This window comes from Mobula hypostoma, chromosome 3 (assembly GCF_963921235.1).
Source record: "Mobula hypostoma chromosome 3, sMobHyp1.1, whole genome shotgun sequence".
In the NCBI taxonomy this organism is placed as follows: Eukaryota; Metazoa; Chordata; class Chondrichthyes; order Myliobatiformes; family Myliobatidae; genus Mobula; species Mobula hypostoma.
The window spans coordinates 94,485,113-94,505,288 of NC_086099.1; the positions used below are offsets into that span (position 1 = coordinate 94,485,113).

The 20,176-nt window shown below is 38.8% G+C and overlaps 1 protein-coding gene across 4 annotated transcripts in view; it reads right to left on the bottom strand.

Annotated features, from left to right (window-relative positions):
• Positions 1 to 20,176, bottom strand: part of lin54 (lin-54 DREAM MuvB core complex component) — a 95,654-nt gene that overhangs the window by 36,455 nt on the left and 39,023 nt on the right. For all 4 annotated transcript variants that reach the window (XM_063043460.1, XM_063043459.1, XM_063043458.1 and 1 more), the window contains 4 exons: positions 15,953 to 16,046; positions 15,710 to 15,852; positions 4,368 to 4,584; positions 358 to 425 (listed from right to left, as the gene is read on the bottom strand). In XM_063043460.1, the coding sequence (XP_062899530.1) occupies positions 358 to 425; positions 4,368 to 4,584; positions 15,710 to 15,852; positions 15,953 to 16,046 (522 nt within the window). The remainder of the gene's footprint in view (positions 1 to 357; positions 426 to 4,367; positions 4,585 to 15,709; positions 15,853 to 15,952; positions 16,047 to 20,176) is intronic.

Below are 20,176 nucleotides of genomic sequence, written 5' to 3' on the forward strand. Positions count from 1 at the left end.
TTCCACGGTTCAAAAAGAAATAGTTACAGTTAATGGATAAATTAATAATAATCATCTAAAGTTTCTTAAATTCTAGAATAGACTATAGATGCAAAGTAGCAAATGTATCATGTCTTTTTAAGAAAGGATAAGACAAAACAGTAAACACTTGTTAGCCCGACATCATTGTCAAAAAAAGATGCTGCAGTCCCTCAGAGAATGAAATGAAATACAGAAATTCATACGATGATTAGACTGAGTCAACGAGATCTTCTGAAGAGAAAAATCAGATTCAACAAAACTATTACTGTCATTGGTGACAGCACCATAGATGATGAGGCAAACAGCACTGTAATATTTGACATACATATTACTCACATTTTTTATCTGTGCTGGTGCAATTGGAACAGACATGCGAACTTGCGGATTCAGTACAACAGTCTTGGCTGGTTAAGAAAAAAAAAGTATTGCAAGACAAAATAGAAAATTTACTCTTAAGTATTTTAGAATCTTGTATAGATACTCCTCTACATCAAATGAAAAACTGATCCATATTAAAAAAGTTAACGATCACAGGTAATAGACAAGAGGCTTTGAATGCTTGAAAAAATATTCTTCCAAGAATGCTAGGATGTTATAGAAACAAATTTAAAGTACAAAAACTATATTCCTAACTGCATTAAAAATTATCAAATATTTCAAAAACTCGAAGTTTATAGATTAGATGAGATAATCTATTCAGCGTTACAACATCCACTTACCATACAAATTACAAACCCTCTTGGTATCAAATGCCACTCAAATGAACCAAGACCTTGCCCTTTCTATACTTTCTTCCCATCTTAATCTACTTTTACATCCTCTAGAATAATGTTTATTATTTCCTTATATATTCCTTGAGACTTTCTAATACACATACTGCAGAACAGCCAAAAGATAATACTTTTCAAAACTGTTGTCTGGAAACTTGCAGAGAATGTAAGGAGAGAGCATGGTGATCAATGAAAAGGGCTGATAGCTTCAGAGGATACAGATAGGGCATATAGAAAATAAAAGCTACTCTATGTTTAAGAAAAATGTTTCAACTTAACCAGGAATGAATAAAATTTTAAACCCTTCAAGAAGGTTGGATCTAGCTTACTGTATATATTTAAAACTCTATTTTCCTGTAGGAACAATGTGTGCTCCTTTGTCTTAAATTGGACTACCAATCCCAGTAAAAAAAAAGTGTATTTCATGTAAATCAGGAAGATATTGTTCATAATTTTCTGTTGCTTCATAAGCAGCACTATTTCAGCAACTTGCCAAAGGACTCAGTACTGGAGTACATTTTAGAGTATAATTCTGCCTCAGCATGTCATCAGATTGTGAAATACTCTGGCAGAAGTAGTGGAAGCTGAATCCATTATTGCTTTTAAGAGTCATATTACGGTACTATTCATGATTTTTTTTAAGTACAGGAAAATGGAATGTTGGACGGCTCTCCCAGACGTGGGCCAAAAGCTTCTCTTTGACACTGTGGTTTAAGATATTAAAAGCTAATGAAAGTAAAGCAACCTGAAACTAACACACACTCTGCTGCATCCCGCCCACACATCCTGACCCACAAATCCTATTCAAGCATAGTAAATTGCTTCTGCACAAACCTCAACTACACAAGTTCTGAGGCAGTTTCTCTTTAAATACCTTCTTCCAAACCTGCCCTTAAATCTCCTTATGTGGGTTGCTATCAATTTTTTTTGTAACAACACTCCAGTTAAATAAAATTCAAAAAGTCATTGCACCAGTAAAGGGATTATGCTAATTTCTGATTACTTCAGGCACTTTATTTACGCTGATATCTTGAAGAACTCAAAGAGAAACTATAGTATTTGTGCTTAACAGCCAGTCTATATACAGTACTAATTTAATGCCCAGCACCTATTCTAGTTATGCTACATAATTAAGTGACTACTGGATATTCAGCAGCATACCAAATAAAGTGTTCAGAGGTTGTGTCAAATGTTAGTTGGCACAGCAGGGCATTGTAATTGCCCTGAGGTACATTGCACTACTCAGAATTGCTATTACCTTGTTCTTTGTATAGTTTGTAGTTTATGTGGGCACTTTCCTCTCTGTTTATTTCTCCATCTTAAAGTTGAATAATCCCAGTATAATCAAAAACAAACAAACAAGCAAAAAAAAAATCATTTGGGCTTGGTCCTCAAACCCAGTAACTTAAATACAACAGAAAAGATAATCAAAAGCATAAGCTGAAAAAAAACAAATGGAACTTTTTTTATTCTTATACAGATCATAAAACTGCCAAAATTTAAATCGCAAATTCAGAACCAGTTATTTACATTTATATACAAAACTATCCAGACAATGGGGGAACATTAAAAATATATAACTGAGCCAAAGACATTTGTAGACTATCAAAACCAGGCCTAAAGGGGAGTCTGGAGAAGGAAATCCATTGTATCGATACTGATGCACATAAGGCCAAACAGTAACAAAGGCTGATGACTTCAAGGCTGAAGGAAATTGAAGAATAGGATGGGTACAGTATTAAAGTACAAAAATGCAAAATTTAAATTGCAATTATTAGTGACCAGAAGGCAATACAAGTCAGGAAGGATGGAATTAAGGTTGAGCACAATCTATTAAGAGTTAGGTGACAAACTTTTTGGGTGAGGCTGGGGAGGGAATGAAATAAAATCAACAAAAAAGAAGAGAATGAGAACAAAAGAATTCCCTCATTACTGACCGTTTTAATTGCTGGTGATTCAAGTGATTGATGGCAAACTGTGATGAATCTTTGAAAGTCAAATTGAGATCAAAATGGGAAAGACAAAGATTGTCATCACTCTAGTATAGCATGTAGATAGACCATAGCAAAACACATCTGGAGTTTGTATCAGTTTCTCAGTATTGCAGAAATATCAACTTAGGAGCAGCATATTTGACCCGCTGAATCGAAGCCAGGTCTATCTAAAAGCAAACCATTCACTACTCCTGAGAGAAAACTGCACATTAGATATGTAGTTTCAGAACAGGATAGTAATACAGCAATCTCAAGGTTGGTTGAGGTGATGCTGCAAGTTGCTAGAATATGGATGAAAATGGACTATGACGATAATGTAGATGTTGCTACTAAGGGCAGACATATCCACAAAGAGCAGATGTAAAGGACAATGACTGGTGTTCAAAATAAGTCAAGCAGCTTTCCCAATGAAAAGGCCAGGAAGGAACAGTGATGAAAATGGATTACAGCTGTACCAAAAATGTACAGGGTTAATGGATGGACAATGATCACAGTGGTTATTCACTGCAATTTGAATTGAAACCATCTGAGGACTATGGCGGGACTGAAAAGTGACATAAGCCTCAAACAGCAAGTTCCCAAAAAAAGGGACAGATTTAACAAGTGTTATGGACTCAAGAGTTTAAGAAAGGAAGTGCAGTGCTAATTTAGAAGTTAGAAGGTTAAGATGAGCATAAACACAACAGTTGAGGAAAGAAAGATAAAAAATGTCTTAGAATAACATTTGCATTGAGGCTTCAATAAAAAGGCAGATGAAAACTACAATTGTGAAAGACGCCAGTGAAAAAAGCTGGGGTGTAAAGTTTCTCACCTTTGCGAATACTCACAACTCCGAATAGAAATGTTTGTTTTTTTAAAACAATTATAGTGGTTTACAACATACCTAAGATTTTCCTAATTAGTCAAATGTCTCTATAAATAACTCTAGGCCCAAAGTCAGGCAGATAATATTAACTGTGTCCCTTCTCTCAGGTACTACTTCTATCACTCCATAATACTGCGGTAATAATAGTGAATTATTCTCACTGAGTACCAAAAATCATACTTCATTTAAGCTGAAAATTTCTGAAAACTTACATGTTGATAAATTTATTACAAATTCAGACACATATCAACAATAAAACTTCATAGAATGCCAAATATTTTGCACAACAGAGGAAAGCAAAATTTCTCATGCTTCCAAATTATATACAAAACTTCAATACCTTTTATTCTGCCTCAATGAACTTGAGAATATGAACAAAATGTAAATACTGGTTTTCAGAAAATGCACAAGTATTTTTAAATAAAAAGATCATCGTAGGCCAAATCAAACCTAAAGGCATTACAGCTCGCCAAGTGTGCTCACAGAAAATATTTATTGATCCTCATCTGGAACTAATAAAAATTTATTGTATTTTGTAGAATTAGCATTAACCTCTCAGCTTTGTGACAGTTAAGAGATTTTGGACAGAAAGTTATACCATTCAATATTGACACCAATTCTTCAAGCTTCAAAATATACTTCAGAAATATTTTCATTTTGATCTATCAAACGTATGATTTAGAAACAATTACAAAATAACATCCTCTTGAAGCAAACCTTGTGATAAAGGCTGTGTGTTGGTGCTGGAAGTGGAGCTGACTGCCTGTGAGGAGCCACTAGCCGTTGTTGCAGTAACTAGCCGTACATAATGAAACTTGCTGCCTGGTACTTGAATCGGGTGAACATTGGGTGGTGTTGCCAAAGGGATGATGGTCTTGAACTGGGTGGTATTCATTGGTCCCATAGATAGCGTCTGGACTGTAGGTTTCACTGCCTGCTCAGGAAGTAATAACAAACAGATAGCAGGCTTTACTAAACAGAAACTCCAAACTTACAAAACAATAAGTGCAAGCTAATAACACGAGCTTTTGAAAAAAGTTGAGCAAAATCATGCAAATGTGCAAGTAAACTTTCATTTCTAGCTTATTTTATACATTGCTTCATGTTAACGGTGAAAATTATTTTTAAGTTTGGTCATATTGTTTCTCTTTCATAGAGCTCTTTGATAAATTGGTAAATTGGTTTATTATTGTCACATACCAAGTTAGAGTGAAAAACTTGACCTGCATACCATTCATATGGATCAATTCATTACAAAGTGCATTGAGGTAGTACAAGGTAAAACAATAACCAAGTAAAGCTTTATAGTTACAGAAAAAGTGCAGTGCAGGTAGAGAATGAGGTGCAAGATCATTACAAGGTAGATTTTGTGATGTTAAGAATCCATTGTATTGTACTTGGGAACTGTTCATTAGTCTTATAACGGCTGTTCTCAATTATGGGAGTACGTGCTTTCAGGCTTCTGAATCCTCTGCCCAAAGGGAAGAAAAGGGGGAGAAGACAGAATGTTCGGAGTGGGTAGGGTCTTCAATTATCTTGGCTGCTTTTCCAAGGCAGTAAAAAGAATAGACAGAGTCAGTAGCTGGTTTCTGTGATGTGCTAAGTTGTATCCACAATTCTCTGCAGTTTCTTATGGTCAGTGGCAGAGCAGTTTGCGTATCATGCTGTCATGCATCTGGAAAGGATGCTTTCTGTGCAACATCTACAAAAATTGGTGAGGGTCAAAGAGGACATGCCAAATTTCTTTAGCTACCCAAGGAACTGGAGGTGCTGGTGAGCTTTCTTGGCCATGGCACTTAAGGTGGTTCAACCACAAACAGGGCATTGGTGATATTCAACTGATAGGAATTAAAAGCTCTTAACCCTCTTGATCTTAGCACCATTGATATAAACAGGAGCACGTGCACCAGCCAATACATTGCTCTTGTTTTGCTGACAGAGAGAAAGGTTGTTTTATGACACCATGTCACCAGGCTCTCTATTTCCTTCAGGTACTTCAATTCATTGTAATTTGAGATACAACCCAAAATAGGGGTATCTTTATTGGCACAGCTAGAGCAGAACCTGACCAGCCAGTCATGAGAATACAGAGAGTAGAGTAATACCGTAATACGGATACATCCGATTTAGCTTCTCCCCCTCAAACTGCAGGGTGAATTCTATCATATTATGATCACTGCCTCCTACAAATTCCTTCATCTTAAGCTCCCTAATCAAATCTGATTTACACAACACCAAATCCAGAATTGCTTTCTCCCTGGTAGGGTCGAGCTGCTCTTAAAAGGTCATATCGTCAGCATTCCACAAATTCCTTCTCCTGGGATCCAGCACCAACTTAATTTTCCCAATTGATCTGCATACTGAAATCTTCCCATGATTATCGTAACATTGCCATTTTTATATGCCTTTTCATCTCCCATTGGAATCTGTACCCACATCCTGCTTATGTTTGAAGGCCTCTATATCTCTTTCATGAAGGTAAATTTCCCAACTCTACCTACTAGGCTTCTACATCTTCAGATCCTACGTTACTTCTTTCTAAGGACTTTATTTCTTTCTTTTAACCAACAAATCCACACCACCCCCTCTGCCCATCCTTTTGCAACATTGTGCATCCTTGGATTTTCAGTTCCCAGCTGTGATCTTTGAACTCCAACTCTGTAATGCACACAATGTTATATCTGTCAATTTCTAACTGCACTACAAGTTCACCTACCCTGTTTCACATAATGGGTGCATTCAAATATAACACTTTCAGCCTAGATGCTTTGATGGCAGAATATAACTAGCAGGATGGCTAAAGATGAAGAGAGTGGTTGTCACGTATTTCCAAAAGGCATTCAACAAGATGCCACATAAAGGTTATAACACAGTATAAGACTCACGCCATTAGGGTTGCATATCAACAAATATAGAGGACTGGCTAGCTAAATGAAAGTTGGGATACATGGATCAATTTCATCTTGGAGTATTGTTTGCAGGATGAGATCAGGAATTAGCACTGAGGCTTCATTTACCTACAATCCAGGTCAATGACTTAGATGAAGGGGCCAATTTATATTCCCTGGTAATAAAAAGATAACAAAATAAACATAGTAAGGTCACAATATGCAAAAGGAGATATACTGTAAGTAAATGAGCAAAACCTTTAGTGATGGACTATTACGTAGAGAAATGCAAGGTGATCTGCTTTATCGGGAATATAATGCACATGGAAAGAGACAACAGATGTGACATAAGAAGTCATCTGATAATTCTTGATTGAAAACAAAATTAGCATGCAGACAGCGACTAATCAGGAAGACAACTGAAACAGTGGCCTTTTAGCACAAACTGGATGGAGTACATCAGTAATGAAGGCTTGATGCAATTGTACAAGAATACATCTGGAGTAGCGCATGAAGCGTGTGTCATTCCCAAATGTACTTGTATTTGACTCAGTTCAAAGAAGGGTCATTTGGTTATTCCTGGTATGAAGGGCTAGTCTTATCAAGAACCATTCTGATTCAGCAAATTGTCAAGTCAAGTGAAGGTTATTGTCATTTAACTATATACATGTATATAACGTATACAGAAATGAAACGCTTCTTCAAACCAGGGTGTAAAGCACATAAACACACAACACACAATAACTTATGAAGGAAAGGATAAAATCTACAGATGAATCACACATAAATAACAAACTGAAGTGGATTAATATTAAATACTGTAAGATATGGAACAGGTTAGCCAGTGACAGCTGGAATACGATGTGGCTGGGAGTTCAGAAGTCTAATGGGCTGGGGGAAGACATAGTTCCTCAACCTGACCATTCTTGTTTTTATGCATCAGTCTCTTGCCTGATGATGGAAACTCATACAGGATGATGGATGAATGGGTGGGATTCTTAATAACACCAAGGGCCCTGTGTACGCAGCCCTCCTGATAAATCTCCCTGATGGATGGCAGGGAGACCACTATGATCCTCTTAGCTGTTCTCAAAGTCCTTGGTAGGGACTTCAGGTCCTCTGCAGGGAAATACTAGCTGAACTTCAGAAAAATGACAAGAAATAGCATTCTCTCGTGGGGGTCTGGCAGGTACATGATTGGGTAAATGGATAGCTTATGACAACAGCTATCTATTTATCCAATCTAAACTGCTGTGATCTTGTAAAACTTATAAAGCCGTACACATAAGCGCAAACAACAGGAATTCTGCAGATGCTGGAAATTCAAGCAACACACATAAAAGTTACTGGTGAATGCAGCAGGCCAGGCAGCATCTCTAGGAAGAGGTGCAGTCGATGTTTCAGGCCGAGTCCTGACGAAGGGTCTCGGCCTGAAACATCGACTGCACCTCTTCCTAGAGATGCTGCCTGGCCTGCTGTGTTCACCAACAACTTTTATGTGTGTTGCTCACATTATAAGCTCTCGCTGCTCTTGTCACAACCACTGAGACTCACGGAGTCTAACCTTTCACTGCAGCTGAAATCCCACATCCATGGAATGATTCCATGGTGCAGTATAGAAACAGGCCATTCAGCCCATCGCAAGCATATTGCCCATCATGCCTACCTATACCACCTGCATTCATTCTACCCCCCTCTTTACCATGCTCATTCAAATAGCTATCAATGTGCCTTTTAAATGTAGTTACTGTCCTTGCCTCCACCGCCACCTTTGGCAGCTCATTCCAGATACCAACTATGTGTTAAAATATACCCTTCAGATTAACTTTCTATGCCTCTCAATCTGATATAACTCTATTGTACCCAGCCTCCTTCAGTCCAAGGGAAACAGACTTGGCCTTTCCAATCTCTTCTGATAACTCAAGCCCACAAAAACCAGGCAACATCCTTATAAGTATTTTCTGCACACATTACATATAAACTTGTAGCAATAATTGATGGAGGAAGTCTATAGGGGATTCTCCACCATACAGGATGAAGAACTTGGGAGAGAAATAAAGAGGTTTCATGACATCATTATTCCATTATAAATGCAAATATAGAAATTCATTATAAGTAGTTATTATGGCAATGGGATTTTATTCTCAATATACAGGCAGAGGCTATGGACAGAAGCAAGATTACAAAAAATACACTAAAAAGCTAAATTTATTTAAAGCCAATTCTCTAAATAGCTAATGCTCAGTAATATTTTTTCTTGGCTCCAAGTGAAAAATATAAAAAGGCTGTTTTGCTTTAGATTGGAGTGCAGGAACTATGAATTAGCCCTATCATATATTCAACTCCCAAATCGCTTCACCAAATAAATTGCTAAATTACAAGGAAGGCAACAGACTAGAGCAAGCCACAGAACAATTGTACTTTCTACTGAGTGTGCAATGATGCAAAGTAGCATGCCTGAATGTACGTACAAATGCCTTCAGGAAAAAAGGTAGTTGAGGTTAAACTGAAAATTTTCTTCACAGTTTCAATGTAGTTGCATGATCAAGAGTTTATTTGTGAGGTATATAGAACTCTGTTGCTTACTCTTTCTCTACTGTATCATACAGACTTTATTCGGTGAGCTATCCAGATTTTGCCCAGACTATCCAATAAAGGCAATTAACATAAAGACAGATATATCCTATATGAAAAATAAACACGATTACAATTACAGTTCAAAGTAAATTTATTATTGAAGTACATATATGTCATCATATACAATGCTGAGATTCACTTTCTTGCAGGCATACTCAATAAATCTATTGAATAATAACCATAACAGGATCAGTGAAAGACCGCACCAACTTGGGCATTCAAACAGTGTGCAACAGTCAACAAACTGTACAAATACAAAAAATAAATAAATAAAAGCACTGAGAACATGAGATGAAGAGTCCTTGAAAGTGACTCCATTGGTTGTGGGAACATTTCAATGATGGGGTGAGTTAGGTTGAGTAAAGTCACACCCTTTGGTTCAAGAGCCTGATGGTTGAGGGGTATAACTGTTCCTGAACATGCTGGTGAGAGCCCTGAGGCTCCTGTACCTTCTTCCAGATGGCAGCGGCAAGAACAGAGCATGCCCTAGGTGGTGGTTGTCCCTGATGATGGATGCTGTTTCCCTGCGTCAGCATTTTGTGAGGATGTGCTCAACAGTGGGGAGGGCTTTACCTGTGATGGAATTAGACCTATCCACTACGTTTTGTAGGATTTTCTGTTCAAGGGCATTGGTGTTTCCATACCAGGCAACAATACAGCCAGTCAATATACCCTCCACTACACATCTAAAGAAGTTTGTCAATTTTAGATATCATGCTGAACGTTCACAAACTCCAAAGGAAGTAGAGGCGCTGCCATGCTTTCTTCATAAATGCAATTACATGCTGGGCCCAAGACAGGTCCTTCAAAACAATAACACCCAGGAACAAAGTTACTGACCCTCTGCACATCAGACTCTCCAATGAGGACTGGCTCATGGATCTCTGGTTTCCTTCTCAAGAAGTTAATAATCAGCTCCTTGGTCTTGCTGACATTAAGTCAGAGGTAGCTGTTAAGGCACCATTCAGCCAGATTTTCAATCTTCCTCCTATATGCTGATTTGTCACCACCTTTGATACAGCCTATGACAGTGGTGTCATCAGCTAACCTGAGTACAACACTGGAGCTGCACTTAGTCATAACTGTAAGGCGAGTGGAGCAGTGAGCTAAGCACCCAGCCTTGTGGTGCACCTGTGCTGATGGAGATTGTGGAAGAGATCCTGTTGCCAATCCGAACTGACTGGGGTATGCAAATGAGGAAATCGAGGAACCAATAGCACAAGGAAGTATTGAGGCCAAGATCTTGAAATTTATTGATTAATTTTGAGGAGATGCTGGTATTGAATGCTATGCTGTAGTCGATAAAGAGCATCCTGATATATGGATCTTTGCTTTCCAGATGTTCCAAGGTTGAGTGAAGAGCCTATGAGATGGCCCTGCTGTGGACCTGTTGCCCTGGTAGGCAAGTTGGAGTGGATCCAAGTCCCTTCTCAGGCAGGAGTTAATATGTTTCATCACCAATCTCTCAAAACAGTTCATCACTGTGGATGTAAGTGCTACTGGACGATAGTCGTTGAGGCAAGTCACCATATTCTTCTTGGAACTGGTATAATTGAAGCTGCCTGAAGCAGGTGGGTACCTCAGTCTGCCGAAGGAACAGGCTAAAGATCTCAGTGAACCTTCCAACTAGTTGATCAGTGCAGGTCTTTAGCCTTTTGTGGGTTCACCCTCCTGAAGGCTATTCGTACATCAGCCTCAAGACACTGGAACCACAGGATCATCAGGGACTGAGGGAGTTTTGTGATGGTTCCTCCATGTTTTGATGGAAAAAAGCAAGCATAGAAGGCATTGACCTCATCTGGAAGCGAAACCCTGCTGTCAGCTATGACACTAGATTTAGTTTTATAAGGGGTTATAGTATTGAAGTCATACCACAACTGTCAACTTAAGTTTAATCTGAAATTGCCACTTTGCCCGTAAGATGGCTTTCCAGAAGTCATACCTCCACCTCTTGTAACATTCTTGGTCCTCAGATTTGAATGCCTCTGCTCTGGTTCCCAGTAGATTGCAGATCTCATCATTCATCTAGGGCTTCTGATTGGGGAGGACCCCTCGTGATTTTGTGGGGACATACTGATATACAACTGTTCTAATGAAGTCCGTGACAATCATGGTGTAAATTTATTCGGATTCATAGGTGAGTCTTTTAACACAGACCACTGACTCAAAGCAATTCCGTAGCTGCTCCTCTACGCCCCGCAGCCATCTCTTTGTTGTGCTAATCTCTGGAGCTTTGCTCTTTAGCCTCTGCCTGTGTGCAGGTACAAGAAGGTCAGCCAAGTGATCTGATTTATCAACATTCAGTTTGGGCATGGAACAGTAAGCTATTCTTATCTTAGTATAACGGTGGTTTAGTGTGTAGTGTGTTTGGACCTCTGGTGCTACAAGTTATAAGCTGATGATAATTGGGCAGGGTTTTCTTCAAACAAGTCTGGTTGAAGTCCCCCAACTTTGATTTGAAATGCGAAGGGATGGACTGTTTCTTGTTTGGAGATGGCATCATGCAATAAGTATCTCAAGCGCTTGATTAGTCGGCTGCTAGTGATACGTAAACTGCAATCAGGATCATGGAGAGTTCCCTAGGTAAATAAAATGGATGACATTTGACCGCAAGGTGTTCATGGTCGGGGCAACACCAGTTTGACAAAACTGCCACATCAGAGCACCACCAAGAGTTTATCTTCTGCCTTTTCCGAATCAGCAGGTTGGTCCATATGGAGAATCAAGAAGCCTTCAGGTTTGACATCTGTATCTGCCATGCTGAGAGAAAGCCAAGTCTCACTCAGACATACACTGGTGCTAGAAAGTTTGTGAACCCTGTAGATATTTCTCAATTTCTGCATAAACATTACTAAAATGTGATCAGACCTCATGCAAGTCCTAAAGCAAGATAAAGAGGAGCCAATTAAATAAATAACACAAAAACATTATACTTGTTCATTTATTTATTGAGAAAAATGACCCAATATTACATGCATTTTTTGGATAAAGTATGTTAACCTCTGGAGAAATGCCTTCTACAAAAGCTATTTGGAGTCAGGTGTTCAAATCAATGAGATGAGATTGGAGGTGTGGGTTGTAGAGGTGCCCTGCCCTATAAAAAAGACAGAGTCAAGTTACTGACAGTCTGCTCTTCTCAAGAAAGATCTGCTTATGTGCTCTATGCCTTGATCTAAACAACTTTCAGAGGACCTTAGAAGAAGAATTGTAGAGATGCATGAAGCTGGAAAAGGCTACAAAAGCATTTCTAAACACCTGAGTGTTCAGCAGTCTATAGTAAGATAAATTGTCTACAAATGGGGGTAATTCAGTACTGTTGCTACTCTCCCTAGGAGTGGGCATCCTGCAAAGATTACAATGTGCATTGCTGAAGGAGGTGAAAAAGAACCCAAGGGTAACAGCAAAAGACCTGTAGAAATCTCTAGAACTTCCTGAAGTCTCTGTTCATGTCTCCACTATAAGCAAAACACTGAACAAGAATGGTGTTCATGGAAGGACACATGGAGGAAACCACTGCTCTCCAAAAAAACCATTGCTACACGTCTCAAGTTTGCAAAAGACCACTTGGATGTTCTACAACACTTCTGGGACAATGTTCTATGGACAAATGAGACAAAAGTTGAACTTTTTATTAGAAAAGCACATTGTTATGGTTGGAGGAAAAAAGGCACTGCACACCAACACTAAAACCTCATCCCAACTGTGAAGCATGGTAGAAGGAACATCATGGATGGGGGCTGCTTTGCTGCCTCAGGGCCTGGACAGCTTGCAATCGTTGAGGAAACAATGAATTCAAAATTGAATCAAGACATTTTACAAGAGAATGTCAGGGTAGCAGTCCATCACCTGAAGCTTAATAGAAGTTGGATAATGCAACAAGACAATGATCCGAAACACAAGAGTAAATCAATATCAGAATGGTTTAAAAACAAGAAAATTTGTGTTTTGGAGTGGCCTAGTCAAAGTCCTGACCCTAATCCTATAGAAATGTTACAAAGGACCTGAAGCAAGCAGTTCATGCAAGGAACCCACAACATCCCAGTGCTGAAGCAGTTTTGTAAGCAGAAATGGCCTAAAATTTCTCCAAGCTGGTGTGCAGGACTGATAAAATTATCGGAAACGTTTGGTTGAAGTTATTGCTGTATAAGGGTTTCATACCGGTTACTGAAAGCAAAGGTTCACATACTTTTTCCACAAATACATGTAATATTGGATCAATTTTCTCAATAAATAAATGAACAAGTGTGTTTTTTGTGTTATTTTTAAAAAATTGGCTTCTCTTTATCTAGTTTTAGGACTTGCGTGAAGATCTGATCACATGTTAGGTCATACTTATACAGGAAAAGAGAAAATTCTACAGGGTTCACAAACCTTCTAACACCACTGTAGAATACAACAGTCTCTCATTTCCCTTTGGTAAAACAATTTTGTTCTCAGGTCCTCAATTTCATTTTCCGGTATCTGCACATTTGCTAACAAGATGCTGCCCTCTGTGTTTCAGCCTGACTTGGAGTCCCCCCCTCCTTCCTTGGTGAAGAACCTTCGTCTGCTTAAGGGGGTCATATTTGCCTGGTCTACTAAGATCTGCAGACGATTGTGAAATCTGTAGGTCATTAAGTTGATCGAAAAGCACGTTGCTTAGAGGGAAATTACATGCTCCAGACTGGAATAAGAGTAATTCAAAAGAGGTATATTTAAAATTATATTTAGAAATATTGCCCACAGCCCACAGATGTCGCCATGGTTTACCGCACCATCGTGATGTCACAGCTGGACCCAACAACTAAGCATCCAGTTTTGGTTCTGTATATACTCTACATCCTTTGTTTAACTATCTCACCCTCATCATTTCAGCTTTCCCTTCTCCTGTATTCGTTTTTAACTCTTTCCTATGCATTTAATTTCCCAAATTCACTGAACCCCCAGGCTGGAAGTACAACTGGTAGCACCAACAACATTGCTCAGACTAGTAATTAATTTAATTTGCATTATTGACCATTGTAGCACAAACCATCACATTGATGTTTAATGGGGAAAGAGCACTGGAGGATGTTTGGTTATCTGATTGCTACAGCTGCCATTGTTTCATAATCTGTTAAGAAGCTCTGATACTTAGCAATACAATACAAATTCCTTGTTTAAGTTTCTTGTGTTAACAACAATGTTTTGTTTGCTGGCACAGGAAAATAAGATACATTTGTGAACAAGGTTCCTTTAATGAAATGGTTAAGTACTGTAAAGTGCTCAGATAAAATATAGAATATATTTATATCCATAAAGTAAAATTGTTGGATCTTTAAATCATCCAATTTAATCATCATTAAATAGTCACAGTCTTAAACCAAAAGTGATTTCAGGACTTAGAATTAAGTTCAGCATTCCAGCAATGAATGCCCCACTTCTTTCGACCTTGTGTTCTTTCACTTGTATTCCAAACTTCTGAGAATGAGAATGAAAATAATTCCACAACTTTGTTTCCTGAGAAGTTCCTTATTATAGACTTTATTCTTGCAAAGTTCCACTACTCAAGGGCCGAGTATACCACTCACTAATTTCTAATCAGATATTAAAAACCAACAATAATTATTATCCTCTTGCATTCTTCATGTGTTTACAAAATGAGTTACATGTGAACATGCCACAACACACAACCTGAAAACTTTTTCCTTCAATCAGAAGTCTTGCATCAATAGCAACAAATTGATTGTTTTATGACAAAACAATAATGATAGTAACTTAAGGAGGCTTGCATTTCCCAGATCAGTCTGAATGTCCACTTGTGAAATTATTGTTAATAAGCACTGAATTTCCTCCTCTGGCCCCTCCATCAGCTTTTCTGCAGCTGCATCAATCTATTAACAAATGCTTTGGGTTGCATCTTGCTCAATAGTGAATCTCAAAAATCCAGAATGTAGTGACAGATATGCAGGTCCAACATTTGTCAACTCAATCTGCTGCTGAACTACTTGCGGAGACCAACCTGGCGGAAGATTTCCCAGTATCCATACTGATGGAGGTAGAAGGAATTGCTCATCTTTTTGACCTTATGGAGAATCAACCATTTCTAGACCAAGACTAATGAGTTTGAACACCTAAAGTGCTTCAGAACTGATATATTTTGAAAAGACAAGTAATGATGTCCACCAATAATATCTCAACTTCAGCAAATGAGAAGCAAATCACCATTCATACTTTTGATACTAAGTTGTACTCAATTACATTAAATTACATGAAGCATGGTCTATTCCCTTTAAAAACTGGATTAAGGCTGGTCAGATACACTTCACAAGGGACAAAAGAAAATCACAATGTAGGCAAAACACATTCAAGTTCAGGCCCCAACAGAGGTGGGGGGGGGGGCGGGGGAAGCACATTGACTGCTATTTACTGCCCTTTCAATCTGTTTTTAAAGAGGAGAGAATTAATGGGAACAGTAAGTATTAACACAACCACACAAGGTTTCAAAGATTAAACTTTTCAAAATTATTCCTCCAAGTTCCCATGTACCCCTGTAAATAGAGAGAGGAATCAAACCTTATTTGGGGACTTCAGTGGAGAGATGGCTATCTTGTTGGATGTCTGCTGTGCTGCAGAAATGAGACTGGCTCCACTAACAGCTTCAGAAACTGTAATGGCATTTGGGGCAGTTCCAACTGCATTCTGAGGAAGAACTTTACCTGCAAAATAACCAACAACATCAGATATAAATATACTTAATTATTTACATACTCCAGAACTAAGTTCACAAAATAAATCTATAAATTGTAATAGAACAACCTGTTATAATGTTCTTGTTGTGGATGGGTTTGGCAATAATGACTTTTGTGATAATTGGCGCTGCAGCAGAAGTGGATGTGCATTTCTTCGCGATCTGCAACATACAGAAACATATGTAAAGAGAAAAGGTAACACAATTTTTAAGAAGGCCTTACTTGTTGGTTTGCTCTCCCTACATAGGTATGACATAAAGAGATATCTATACTGCAGAATATTTTGATTAGTAGCCCCACATTTTTTGGGTTACCATCTCTTTGACCCCCAGACGATAACCCCAATGCCTCCCTCTCCCTTTCTTGCAAATTACATAAAAACTGTAACGAATTTTGATTTATGGTGCACAATGACAGAAAATAAGAACTGCAAGTTCAATGCAGTGACAAATGATTGCAAAAATTATTCAAATTAAACTTCCAAATAAAATTATTTCTTTAATTATAGTAAAAATGATTTTCATCAGTAATTTTAAGAGTGTACATTAGTAGTCCAACTATTCACTACTTTGATGCTTTTTCACTTTTCAATGAAATGGACGCAGTGATGTCAGCTTATTAACAGCAGGCTGAACGTCACCCAGAAGGAATCCCCACGTTCAGTAATTTGCAGTCTGTTTTGTTGTATTGAAAGGAACTGAGCGACAGCACTAAGACCATGCCCCACTATATAATGTCGGAAAGGCAGTAAAGAACATTTTGACATTTTCCATTGCAGGATAGCATTCAGAGATTACTTTCTGCAACCAAAAGCCTTGATATGATTTTTTGAACATCCGCTTCAGCTCAAAGTCATTTTCTAGCAAGATTTGTTCTTCCATCCTTCCGGTTAATTCCTCATTACAAGTGTTCAGGAATGGAGTTATTACCCAATCTGCAATTTGGTTTGAGAGAAGATCCTGAAATTTCTTTGATGTGCCTTTATGCGCTCACCCTGGTGGGCACAGAATACTTGAAGATCATCATCTGATATTCTTTCTCAGAGGCTTGGAAATTGGAAAAGGTCACGATGGCTAATGATGCACTTAAATACAGTTGATTTGGACAGAGATATGGAGACGACTGATTTAACTTTGATAAGGTTCACATCATTTCCTTGTGATTGAAGATTGATTTCATTAAACTTTGCAAATAATACTTACAAATAAGCAATATCATGCCTAATCTAACACCCTTCCCTTGGACAACATCGGTGTCGTGGAGAGGGAAGACTTGCAGCATGGGCAACTGCTGGTCTTCCATACAACCTTGCCCAGGCCTGCGCCCTGGAAACCTTCCAAGCTGCAAATCCATAGTCTCATGAGACTAACTGCCTATATATCATGCCTAATATTCCGGAGTTGATTACTGAAAGTGCACAAAAGCATTTCATGCAGTTTCCTTTAGAGAGCCATCTGACTTCTGTGTGCAACAGTAAGTGTTCAAACTGGTCATCATTTTCTATACAAAGCTCTCGAAATAGTCCAGGATGGAGAACATGATCTTGATTTTATCTATCACTGTGCTAACAGTATTTAATGATTTGTGCAGCGATCATTTAGGTTTTTAGTAGCAAGATTTTGTCTGTGAATTACACAGTGAATGATAAATACGTTTGCTACAGCTTTTTTCAAGGAAGTAGTTCAAAGATTCAAAGATTGTTTAATGTTTTCATTTCTAGATCCAATACAGCACCAAAAAAAATCACAGAAGATAAAGAACACAATAATTTAAAAAACACAGTAAATATAAATGCATAAGATAGCTTATATCCATAGGTTAATTGTATGTCCATAAAGTGATGCCAGGTTGTACACAAGGTGATTGACATGAAACAATAGAACAGTGGTAGTTGAGGAATGAAAGGGGTGGATTACTGGGTGAAGGTGTTGATTAGCCTTACTGCTTGGGGAAAGTAACTGTTTGAGACCGGTGCTCCTAGCAGGGATGCTATGTAGCCTCCCCCTTGATGGGACTAATTAAACAGCCCATGAGCAGTGTGGGCAGGATCCTTGATGATGTTACAGGCCCTTTTCCAGCACCTTTCAGTACATAATATGTCTTTTATGACAGGTAGCCTGGTGCCAGTGATGTAGCTTATTAGGATGCTCCCTTCAGCCTCCTCAGAAAGTAGAGGCATTGGTAAGCTTTCATGACTGTAGAATATGTTCTGGGGTGATAACCCCAAAGTGGTGCCCTGTCATCGACGGTGCTTTATTTGTTACACAAGCAAGAATGTTGATGAGTAAAATGTCCTCTTTGAAAAATTGCTCAGCAACCTGAAATATTGACTCCCCCTTCATATCTGTTTCTAGTCCCCTTGAAAATAACAATTCTTGAACCATGCTTTTTCATCTTTACTGAAGTGAGCATAATCAAGATGTAAAAATTTGTTGCCTGGCAAAGTTGACTCATCCAACTGCAGATCAAATTCTGTTGTCCTAAGTTTGTTGCACAATGTGTCTTCTTGGATATTTCATTTATTCATCTTTTAAAGGAACTGCTTTATTTGCTCTTGCAACATATGCGAAACCGTACTCAGAACCTCTCTTACTACTGGTAGAATCAGTTTTTCTCCAATTGAATGTAGTTTTCCAGATTTGGCAATGAAAAGTTGTATGAAGCATGCAAACAGTCACTGTTTTATTGTGAAGTGCTGGCAAAATGCTTAGGAGTGTTTTCCATTTCTGAAAATAAGCCAAGTTCTTGATTGCTTTATTGGAGTGTATTCTCTTCAAATGTTCAAGAAGCTTGGATGGTTTCATTGCCTCATTTGAAAAAAAAACTTCACACAATATACACATAGGCTGCTGTTGGTTGCTTGGTGCTGGTATAAATCCTTATTTCTGATCAACACGTACAAAATGCTAGAGTAATTGAGTAGGCCAGGTAGCATCTATAGAAAAGAGTAAACAGTCGATGTTTTGGGCATAGATCCTTTATCAGGACCACATTTCTGATACTCTGTACCATACTGTCTACACTTCTTTTTTGTTTAGTCTGCTGCTGTCATTTTCACCATGGATTAACAGCCACAGTCAATTGCCCGTTGTTTAAGCCCAACCTCAAGCGCTGCAGTCAATAAAGGGGAAAGTTATGCTGTCATCGTAGCTGAAGAAAAACACAAGTCCCTGCCTGAATGAATGTAAAGTAGGCCAGCCAATATCCTAGTTGGGCCGTGGGCTAGAGAAATGCAGTCAAGACCGTTCAAGGAAGATTCTGAACTTTACCCCCAATGAACACCACACCCTAATTCACAGGAATTGCGTCACTGCGTGATTAAAGTAGGGGAATCGTAGTAGGTAACACTGTAGTAAGGTACAGGTGTCCCCCGCTTTTCGAACGTTCGCTTTACGAAACCTTACTGTTACGAAAGACCTACATTAGTACCCTGTTTTCGCTAACAGGTGTTTTCACTGTTACGAAAAAATCAGCGTGCGATAAAAGGCAGCGCGCCACGCGCCCCTGGCAGCTGCTCTCCCCCAGATTCGGAACTGCATTCTCGCCGACATTGCTTAAACACGTGCCTGTGAGCAGCCATTTGCAAGATGAGTTCTAAGGTATCGGAAAAGCCCGAAAGAGCTCGTAAGGGTGTTACACTTCGTGTAAAACTAGACATAATTAAGCGTTTCGATCATGGTGAACGAAGTAAGGACAACGTGAGTTTCACTTGTGGAAGCTGACGAAGATGATGTTGAAGAGGTTTTGGCATCGCATGACCAAGAACTGATAAATGAAGAGCTGATGCAATTGGAAGAGGAAAGGATAACAATTGAAACCGAATGAGTAATGATACAGTACGACTTTAATTTTGAAAGGGTATGTCGGTTTAGGGGATATTTGCAGGATGGTTTGAGTGCTTACAAAGAACTGTATGATCTAAAAATGCGCGAGGCTCAGCAGTCAAGCAAGCCTTCCACATCAGCCACAACAGACGACGAACCTCGACCTTCGACATCAAGGCAGGCAGTCATAGGAGAAGATGAGCTGCCTGCTGTAATGGAAACAGATGACGAGATGACACCCCAGTGTCCCACCACCCCAACACCCAGGCCGCGGACAGATACCCATTCACAGAGAATGCAGCAGTAGCCAGGAGACACACAGCACATCTTTAAGAAAAAAGCCGAAATAAACATGCTAATTAATTAGGTGCCGCCCAACATGTAATTGTCAGACCAGATCACAGGCGATGCAATCGGCACTGATCTGGGCCGACAATTACGTGCCGGGTGGCACCTAATTAATTAGC